Source organism: Xenopus tropicalis, chromosome 7 (assembly GCF_000004195.4).
Source record: "Xenopus tropicalis strain Nigerian chromosome 7, UCB_Xtro_10.0, whole genome shotgun sequence".
Classification (NCBI taxonomy): Eukaryota; Metazoa; Chordata; class Amphibia; order Anura; family Pipidae; genus Xenopus; species Xenopus tropicalis.
In genome coordinates, this window is record NC_030683.2 from 39887859 (window position 1) to 39898780 (window position 10922).

Below are 10922 nucleotides of genomic sequence, written 5' to 3' on the forward strand. Positions count from 1 at the left end.
TGCTCCCCGTAAACTCAAAGTGATTGCCCATTTTTACATTTTTGCCTTGGAGGCAAGTTTTGAAAGCACAGAGATACAGTTATACCCCAAGCAGAGCCTCCTGCAGACTAGTAGCCCACATGGGGCTACCAAATAGCCAATCACAGCCCATATTTGGCATCCCCAAGGAACTTGTGCTTGTGTGGTACACCAATACTTTTTACATCTGACTGTGGCTTACAAATAAAAAGGTTGGAGATCCCTGCTCTAGAGAAATGAGGGCTCAATTACAATGCACCACGCAGTGTGCAAAGTGCAAAAAAAAAACCTGCAATAGGCCATTTTTTTGCACTTTATAAACTGTGTGGAGCAATGTGGCTCCCGTCACTAATATGGCACTGACTGCGTTAGTCAATGCTGTACCCTACCACCTCCTACCCAACCCTACCTTAAACATCACATATCTAGTCACATAATAGGTTAGGGTGAAAATGCTAAGACATTTTTCCAGTAAGGACACACAGGGGCACATTTACTTACTCACGAACGGGCCAAATGCGTCAGATTGCGGTTTTTTCGTAATGATCGGTATTTTGCGATTTTTCGGAAAATTGTCGTGACTTTTCCGTAGCCATTCCTAAAGTTGAGCAAAATCTGGCGATATTTTCGTAGCGTTAAAACTTGCGCGAAAAGTCGCGCCTTTTTCGTAGCCATTCCAAATGTTGCGCAAAATGTTGCGATTTTTTCGTAGCGTTAAAACTTGCGCAAAAAGTTGCGACTTTTTCGTAGCCTTCGCGCTGAGTACGAAAGATTCGGATTCATTCAAGCTTCAGTATGGTGACTTTTCTTGGGCCAGGTTGGAGCTGCAGGGTGCCATTGAGTCCTATGGGAGACTTTCCTTGGGCCGGGTTGGAGCTGCAGAGTGCCATTGAGCCCTATGGGAGACTTTCCTTGGGCCAGGTTGGAGCTGCAGAGTGCCATTGAGTCCTATGGGAGACTTTCCTTGGGCCAGGTTGGAGCTGCAGAGTGCCATTGAGCCCTATGGGAGACTTTCCTTGGGCCGGGTTGGAGCTGCAGAGTGCCATTGAGCCCTATGGGAGACTTTCCTTGGGCCGGGTTGGAGCTGCAGAGTGCCATTGAGTCCTATGGGAGACTTTCCTTGGGCCGGGTTGGAGCTGCAGAGTGCCATTGAGCCCTATGGGAGACTTTCCTTGGGCCGGGTTGGAGCTGCAGAGTGCCATTGAGTCCTATGGGAGACTTTCCTTGGGCCGGGTTGGAGCTGCAGAGTGCCATTGAGTCCTATGGGAGACTTTCCTTGGGCCGGGTTGGAGCTGCAGAGTGCCATTGAGCCCTATGGGAGACTTTCCTTGGGCCGGGTTGGAGCTGCAGAGTGCCATTGAGCCCTATGGGAGACTTTCCTTGGGCCGGGTTGGAGCTGCAGAGTGCCATTGAGCCCTATGGGAGACTTTCCTTGGGCCAGGTTGGAGCTGCAGAGTGCCATTGAGCCCTATGGGAGACTTTCCTTGGGCCAGGTTGGAGCTGCAGAGTGCCATTGAGCCCTATGGGAGACTTTCCTTGGGCCAGGTTGGAGCTGCAGAGTGCCATTGAGCCCTATGAGAGACTTTCCTTGGGCCGGATTGGAGCTGCAGAGTGCCATTGAGTCCTATGGGAGGCTTCCAAAATCTTGCTAAGTCTGAAAGTTTCGCCCGCCGCTTACGAGCGCTCAATACGAAAAAGTCGCGACGAGATACGAGTGCATCGTAATTGCTACGAAAAACTCGCGTTTTTTCGCGCAAATCGTATTGGTAACGAAAAACTCAAGTTTTTTCGCGCAAATCGTATTGGTAACGAAAAAGTCGCAACAATTTCCGAAAAGTCGTAAAGGCGCCGAAAAAATCGCAAAAAATACGAAAAAGTCGCAAAATGTTCGTTTTCCAATCGGAATTTTTCCAATTCGGATTCGTGGGTTAGTAAATGTGCCCCACAGATTGTGATTTACAGTAAATAAATCCCATGCACACTGGCACAGGAATGAGGTAAAAACAATGATTACGTTTATTTAGGTGTTATAATGTTTACGGCTGGACTGATGACAACAGTAGGTGGGGCAATAACATAACTGCCAGGGATTGGTGTATTTTGGGTTTAAATTGGCAATGTTTTGTCTGGGTTTCAAAACACAGAATTGAACAGTCAATTCTGAACTGGACAACCTGTTTAAAACTTGTTTGGCTCAAGGGACCAGTGCAGGGCCCTATAAATAAAGTATTGGTTTAGTTCTCTTTTAATGGAATTGCTTTGTATTTTATCTCCAATAAGAAATATATTTAATAGGAATTATGATCATTTTACAAGTAATTTTATTTTGGTACAAGAATGCATAAATATTACATATTCAGTAATTCTCTTCCAGTCTCCACACAACACCAAGACGGAAGAGATACCTACTACAGAGAATCAATATGAAACTGTCATGCCACGGGTTAGAAAACCAAATGATTATGTTAACATTTCTTTTGACCCCTATGAAACGGCACCAGATGAGCCTCTGTATGAAAGGACATTAAATATAAACTGAACAAACGTGCAAAGTATAAAAAAGTCAGCAATGTTTTTTATTATACAAGATTCAAAATATATTTTACATTGTATTTTCTGTCTTATAGTTCAAACACCATTAATGACATTAAATGAGGAGAAAATGTGTAATGACAGGGGGGTGCCAAAGTTAGGCACCCCCAATAATTATAATTGCGTACCTGAGACCAGATTCTGTTCACTGACAACTACAGCAGTCTGGGGTACTTCTGTGGGGGGGCCACATTGCAAACTTCTTCCACTCCTTAGATCTCCATTGCGGCCCCAGGCAGGTTGCACATGGGCAGTAGAATAAAAAGCCATCTTTTTGTGTTTAAGTTTTGTTTTTTTTTACTGTTCTATGCACCTGGACTGGTCCATAGAGAGGATTCAGTAAGAAAAAGAAGAATATGGCAGCTTGGTCCTGCTACAGTAGTAGCTACAATAGTAAAACAGACTGACTGGCACAACACAACTCATGCAGTATCGGGATTCAACGTTTGCCCCTTTGTATCTATATCATTCCTACATACTATAGTTTTATAGATTTTGGTTAAAGTAAACATTTGTATTTTTTATCTATGCCTATGGTATTTTCAGATACTGTGATTAAATATATTCTGCAGTATGGCAATATAAATAGTGTCAATATTGAGGTGGTTTCAGGCCTGACATACTGTAATAGATACTGTAATTGTAAAAAAAAGTGTTATTTTCAAATGGTTTATTGTTTTATTCTCTTTTTAAAACACTATATACATTTTAGAGAACTTTAGAATATTTTGCATTGCACATAATGAATGCTAAATTAAGTCTTTAAACTGTTTCTTAAATTTTTTGCAGTTGGTTATTATTTAAAATCTTAATAGAATATGAATAAAGTTTATCTCTTTTAAAGAGATACTGACACCAGAAATGAAACCTTTTTTACATGTATAATAACATGAATTTTGCCCGATGCTTTTACATTACCTATCTGATCCCCCATGTTACTCTATGAGGGGGCGGCCATATTTGTCCGTTAGCATTAGAAGCTATAACTGATAGGCTGAGAACATAGTAACATAGTAACATAGTAAGTTGGGTTGAAAAAAGACATACGTCCATCAAGTTCAACCATAATGCCTATATATAACCTGCCTAACTACTAGTTGATCCAGAGGAAGGGAAAAAACCCCATCTGAAGCCTCTCTAATTTGCCGCAGAGGGGAAAAAATTCCTTCCTGACTCCAGTCAGGTTGGCAAAATAGTCAGGTTTGGGAACTTCAAGTAACAATTACTTACAAAAGCAGCCCTGTCAGCGAGAAACATTCAGTGTGACCAATACGTGACTTTTTATGTACATTGATATTTGAAAAATTTTGTTTTTAGTGTTTTTTTTTTAGTGGTGAGATTTGCTTTAAGTATAGACATTTGTATTGCCTGGACAGGGGGTAATGGCCCCTTACAAAGCTTTTGGGAAAACAGTCCTTTTTAAACAGTCCAAATTAAATATGAAACCCATATTCATTTTTTTAATTAAGACATCCAAACCTGTTATAAATGTGTTTAAAAATCTGAGCTGTCAGTCATATGTTGCCCGTCCCGCCTCTGTGCCTCAGACATACTGTAGAGGTGGGGCACTCAGTTACTGGCACTTTCCATTCAGCACTTCCTAGATGTTACCGCACTCCTCATATTCCCCCTCCCTCCTTACAGTCTATTATTGCATAGCCTGTGCATGGCCATAAACAAGATTTTGGGGTGATGCAAAGCTTGTCTTAATAACAATGCCCACAAAATGGCACCTGGTTGCTGTGATTGTGAATTCCAAGACTGAAGAAAATCAATATTAAAATAACTTGTATAGTATAGGTAAAGTTTACACTAGCGGAATAATTGGAATAATTTCTTAGGATGCCTGGTCCCCTTTAAACTATAAGTATTTAAAAATATTCTTCTGAGCAACTTCTATATTTATTCTTAAGATATTAATATGTATAATCCCATATTGACAGCTCCCCTTTATATACGCTGTATTACTAGGGCTTCAAGGTATTTGACACTGATCGGCAATTCCAGTAACTACAATAGGAACTGTAGTTTGAATCAAATACATTATACATCTTTTCTCTAATAAATAAAATGATGTACATTTTTTTCTATTCTTACATATCAAGTATCAGTGCCACATATATCACTGTTTAGAGTTTTCAGTGTGACACTTCATGATGTCCTAATATGATTTGTCCATCCAATATTGGCTGAAGGCTGTCCCTTGCATACCAAAATTGAATGGCTGTGTTCTTTGGGCCCTCAGACAGCACTGAATTAAAACCAGACATGATTCTGTAGTAGAAATCACTGCATGGGTTCAGGAATACTTCTGAAAACATTGTCTGTGAACACAGTTCGTTTCTTTAACTACAAATGCAAGTTACAACCCTACCATGCAAAGAAGAAACCAATATAAACATGATCCAAAACCACTGTTGACCTCTCTGGGCACAAGCTCACTTAAGATGGACTAAGGTGAAGTAGAAATCTATCCTGGGGTCTGAAAAAAATCCAAGATTCTTTTTGGACTTTATTGATACCACATTGTCTTGTTATCAGCGCACAGTGTAACAGCCAACATTCCTGGTGCTATGGAAGTACATGACTAGGGGCATGGCCCATTACTCACTTCTCCCTTGCTCTGTTCTAAATAACCACGCGTGACATCACCTTTGTTGGATGTTATGGCCACAGCTTTATTTGTACAACAGTCATGTAGAAAACCTTTATTGTTTACATAGAAAAACCATTCATAAACATTGTTTGTTAGTATCATTGATAAACATCGTACAAAAACTTTGTAACGGTTGGTAATAATTGACAACAATTGATAACAGTTAGTAGCCCTTGGTAAGCCCTCTGCCAGTCTGCCCTTCCAAGTGCCAGCAATGCTCACTAGCCGCTTGCCCCTAGCTCAGTGAGCATGCATAGCGTTGGAATATCCACACCATGGGCCCGATTCACTAAAGTCCGAAATAAGGAGTGCTATTTATAGCATGCGTTAAAATCTTATCACTTCTTATTTTTCGCTTGATTCACTAAAAGGACACTTGTCATAATTAAGAAGCGATGTTCTTGGCGTTATTTATCTTGCGACGACATATTTTCAAGCAATATATTACGCAGCGCACAACATATTACGCAGCACGTTGCTTGAAAATATGTCGTTGCCAAGAACATCGCTTCTTAATTATGACAAGTGTCCTTTTGGGTGTATAAACTCTGTATAATAACAGTTATGAATATACAGAAGTGAATTTGCTTGTAGAGAGCAGAAACAAAGCTCCTCGCAAATATATTCTTCTCCAATTCACAACACAGTAACAAGTACTTTCACCACAAAATAATCTGAGAGATAGAATTTACATTTGTAATTAGCAGAGCCATAATGAAGCTACACAGGCCAGTACTGAAATCGATTGGCCCTTGCAGTACCAGTAAATACAAATTCGAAATAAGAATTTGAAACCTTAATTTCTTGTGGTATAATAATTGAGCAATTGGGAAAGCAGTTACATACTTCCCCTTGAAAAGTGAATGCCTTTAATAAAGGCAAACTATGATACTCATAATACTGATGTTAAATATACATAATGTAGATTTGCACTATATATTTGTGTTTGATTTTTAAATAATTTATTTTACTAATGAAAAACATTAAATCCATTTAGTGATTTAATGTACAGTTATGGGATCCGTTAACTAGAAACCCATTATCCAGAAAGCTATTGATACCAGCTGCACAAAGCTGTCTCTATGGCACACAAGAAAATAGAAACAATAGGATGTGGATATCGGGGGTTTCATGTGGCATTCACTAAAGGTTTGGCACTTCCCACAAACTACAATGAGCAATGGCCACCAGCTTGTAGCATGATATAAACAGTGGTATTCTAATCCAATGTGCTGCTGTCTTCAACCAAAGCAAGCAAAGGTCTGTGTAACAGACTGGGAGATGTATATAGGGGAAATATAGGGATACAGAAATGTGATATTATTTTCCACTCTTTCTGCCTATATCATACTATTTCCAATACATAGATCCAAGATAGGACCAAACATTGGCTTTAGACCTGCGCCAGGATTCATTCTAGATGTCCTGGTGTCCTGGTTTCAAATTAGCTGTCATAAAGAACAAAACAGCTAATCATACTCTGCATAAAGATATGTAATTTTGCTTACAAAACCTTGTCCACTCAGTTCAGAGGAAAACATATCCTTTGTGTTATTAAAAATAGCACACCCAGACAGCACCATGACTGTGAACTGCAGTTGCATTTACAACATATCCAGCCTTATTCATTTGTCCTACTGTCTGTATCAGGAGTATCAGTGGTCCCGCAACCCTACTAACCCGAAAACCTCCCCCTGCCAAATGTGACTAAAAACATCTGCGTAGGAGATGCATATTATAAATACAGACTCTACGTTACAACTAAGGGGCAGTTTTTTTAAAATTTGGGGACATATGAAATTGACCAAAAATAATCTTTATTCGGGCAAGAGAATCAGAGTGTTTTATGTGAAAACTAGAGACAGATTTGTCACAATTTAAGAACAATCATTGAGAATATAATGTGTGAAATATAGAAACAGTAATCCTTTATATGGATAAAGGAGATAAGAGATGGATGGTTGTCTCCATGACTCTAGAGATATGTACCTGACTCTTCTAACCTGTGCCCAGGTTAAGATATGTACCTGACTCTTCACAGTAACAGTATCTTAGTATAGATAGGTCAGTATGGGTCTGTATGTGAGTGTATAGATAGGTCAGTATGGGTCTGTATGTGAGTGTATAGATAGGTCAGTGTGGGTCTGTATGTGAGTGTATAGATAGGTCAGTATGGGTCTGTATGTGAGTGGATAGATAGGTCAGTATGGGTCTGTATGTGAGTGTATAGATAGGTCAGTATGGGTCTGTATGTGAGTGGATAGATAGGTCAGTGTGGGTCTGTATGTGAGTGTATAGATAGGTCAGTATGGGTCTGTATGTGAGTGTATAGATAGGTCAGTATGGGTCTGTATGTGAGTGGATAGATAGGTCGGTATGGGTCTGTATGGTCTGTATGTGAGTGTATAGATAGGTCAGTATGGGTCTGTATGTGAGTGTATAGATAGGTCAGTATGGGTCTGTATGTGAGTGGATAGATAGGTCAGTATGGGTCTGTATGTGAGTGTATAGATAGGTCAGTATGGGTCTGTATGTGAGTGGATAGATAGGTCAGTATGGGTCTGTATGTGAGTGGATAGATAGGTCGGTATGGGTCTGTATGTGAGTGTATAGATAGGTCAGTATGGGTCTGTATGTGAGTGGATAGATAGGTCAGTATGGGTCTGTATGTGAGTGTATAGATAGGTCAGTGTGGGTCTGTATGTGAGTGTATAGATAGGTCAGTATGGGTCTGTATGTGAGTGGATAGATAGGTCAGTATGGGTCTGTATGTGAGTGGATAGATAGGTCAGTATGGGTCTGTATGTGAGTGTATAGATAGGTCAATATGGGTCTGTATGTGAGTGTATAGATAGGTCAGTATGGGTCTGTATGTGAGTGTATAGATAGGTCAGTATGGGTCTGTATGTGAGTGGATAGATAGGTCAGTATGGGTCTGTATGTGAGTGTATAGATAGGTCAGTATGGGTCTGTATGTGAGTGTATAGATAGGTCAGTATGGGTCTGTATGTGAGTGGATAGATAGGTCGGTATGGGTCTGTATGGTCTGTATGTGAGTGTATAGATAGGTCAGTATGGGTCTGTATGTGAGTGTATAGATAGGTCAGTATGGGTCTGTATGTGAGTGTATAGATAGGTCAGTATGGGTCTGTATGTGAGTGTATAGATAGGTCAGTATGGGTCTGTATGTGAGTGGATAGATAGGTCAGTATGGGTCTGTATGTGAGTGTATAGATAGGTCAGTATGGGTCTGTATGTGAGTGGATAGATAGGTCAGTATGGGTCTGTATGTGAGTGGATAGATAGGTCAGTATGGGTCTGTATGTGAGTGGATAGATAGGTCAGTATGGGTCTGTATGTGAGTGTATAGATAGGTCAGTATGGGTCTGTATGTGAGTGTATAGATAGGTCAGTATGGGTCTGTATGTGAGTGTATAGATAGGTCAGTATGGGTCTGTATGTGAGTGTATAGATAGGTCAGTATGGGTCTGTATGTGAGTGTATAGATAGGTCAGTATGGGTCTGTATGTGAGTGTATAGATAGGTCAGTATGGGTCTGTATGTGAGTGGATAGATAGGTCGGTATGGGTCTGTATGGTCTGTATGTGAGTGTATAGATAGGTCAGTATGGGTCTGTATGTGAGTGTATAGATAGGTCAGTATGGGTCTGTATGTGAGTGTATAGATAGGTCAGTATGGGTCTGTATGTGAGTGTATAGATAGGTCAGTATGGGTCTGTATGTGAGTGGATAGATAGGTCAGTATGGGTCTGTATGTGAGTGTATAGATAGGTCAGTATGGGTCTGTATGTGAGTGTATAGATAGGTCAGTATGGGTCTGTATGTGAGTGGATAGATAAGTCAGTATGGGTCTGTATGTGAGTGGATAGATAGGTCAGTATGGGTCTGTATGTGAGTGTATAGATAGGTCAGTATGGGTCTGTATGTGAGTGTATAGATAGATCAGTATGGGTCTGTATGTGAGTGGATAGATAGGTCAGTATGGGTCTGTATGTGAGTGTATAGATAGGTCAGTATGGGTCTGTATGTGAGTGTATAGATAGGTCAGTATGGGTCTGTATGTGAGTGGATAGATAGGTCGGTATGGGTCTGTATGGTCTGTATGTGAGTGTATAGATAGGTCAGTATGGGTCTGTATGTGAGTGGATAGATAGGTCAGTGTGGGTCTGTATGTGAGTGTATAGATAGGTCAGTATGGGTCTGTATGTGAGTGGATAGATACACTCATACTATACTGGGTCTGTATGTGAGTGGATAGATAGGTCAGTGTGGGTCTGTATGTGAGTGTATAGATAGGTCAGTATGGGTCTGTATGAGAGCGTATAGATAGGTCAGTATGGGTCTGTATGTGAGTGTATAGATAGGTCAGTATGGGTCTGTATGTGAGTGTATAGATAGGTCAGTATGGGTCTGTATGTGAGTGTATAGATAGGTCAGTATGGGTCTGTATGTGAGTGTATAGATAGGTCAGTATGGGTCTGTATGTGAGTGTATAGATAGGTCAGTATGGGTCTGTATGTGAGTGTATAGATAGGTCAGTATGGGTCTGTATGTGAGTGTATAGATAGGTCAGTATGGGTCTGTATGTGAGTGTATAGATAGGTCAGTATGGGTCTGTATGTGAGTGGATAGATAGGTCGGTATGGGTCTGTATGGTCTGTATGTGAGTGTATAGATAGGTCAGTATGGGTCTGTATGTGAGTGTATAGATAGGTCAGTATGGGTCTGTATGTGAGTGTATAGATAGGTCAGTATGGGTCTGTATGTGAGTGTATAGATAGGTCAGTATGGGTCTGTATGTGAGTGTATAGATAGGTCAGTATGGGTCTGTATGTGAGTGGATAGATAGGTCAGTGTGGGTCTGTATGTGAGTGTATAGATAGGTCAGTGTGGGTCTGTATGTGAGTGTATAGATAGGTCAGTATGGGTCTGTATGTGAGTGGATAGATAGGTCAGTATGGGTCTGTATGTGAGTGGATAGATAGGTCAGTATGGGTCTGTATGTGAGTGTATAGATAGGTCAGTATGGGTCTGTATGTGAGTGTATAGATAGGTCAGTATGGGTCTGTATGTGAGTGTATAGATAGGTCAGTATGGGTCTGTATGTGAGTGGATAGATAGGTCAGTATGGGTCTGTATGTGAGTGTATAGATAGGTCAGTATGGGTCTGTATGTGAGTGTATAGATAGGTCAGTATGGGTCTGTATGTGAGTGGATAGATAGGTCGGTATGGGTCTGTATGGTCTGTATGTGAGTGTATAGATAGGTCAGTATGGGTCTGTATGTGAGTGTATAGATAGGTCAGTATGGGTCTGTATGTGAGTGTATAGATAGGTCAGTATGGGTCTGTATGTGAGTGTATAGATAGGTCAGTATGGGTCTGTATGTGAGTGGATAGATAGGTCAGTATGGGTCTGTATGTGAGTGTATAGATAGGTCAGTATGGGTCTGTATGTGAGTGGATAGATAGGTCAGTATGGGTCTGTATGTGAGTGGATAGATAGGTCAGTATGGGTCTGTATGTGAGTGTATAGATAGGTCAGTATGGGTCTGTATGTGAGTGTATAGATAGGTCAGTATGGGTCTGTATGTGAGTGTATAGATAGGTCAGTATGGGTCTGTATGTGAGTGTATAG

The 10922-nt window shown here is 40.6% G+C and overlaps 1 protein-coding gene across 17 annotated transcripts in view; it reads left to right on the forward strand.

Annotated features, from left to right (window-relative positions):
• Window positions 1-3001, forward strand: part of LOC101734194 (cell wall protein DAN4) — a 42739-nt gene extending 39738 nt beyond the window's left edge. For all 17 annotated transcript variants that reach the window (XM_031906070.1, XM_031906074.1, XM_031906059.1 and 14 more), the window contains one exon: window positions 2393-3001. In XM_031906070.1, coding sequence (XP_031761930.1) covers window positions 2393-2557 — 165 coding nt within the window. In that variant the 3' untranslated portion in view covers window positions 2558-3001. The remainder of the gene's footprint in view (window positions 1-2392) is intronic.
• Window positions 3002-10922: the final 7921 nt, after the last annotated feature.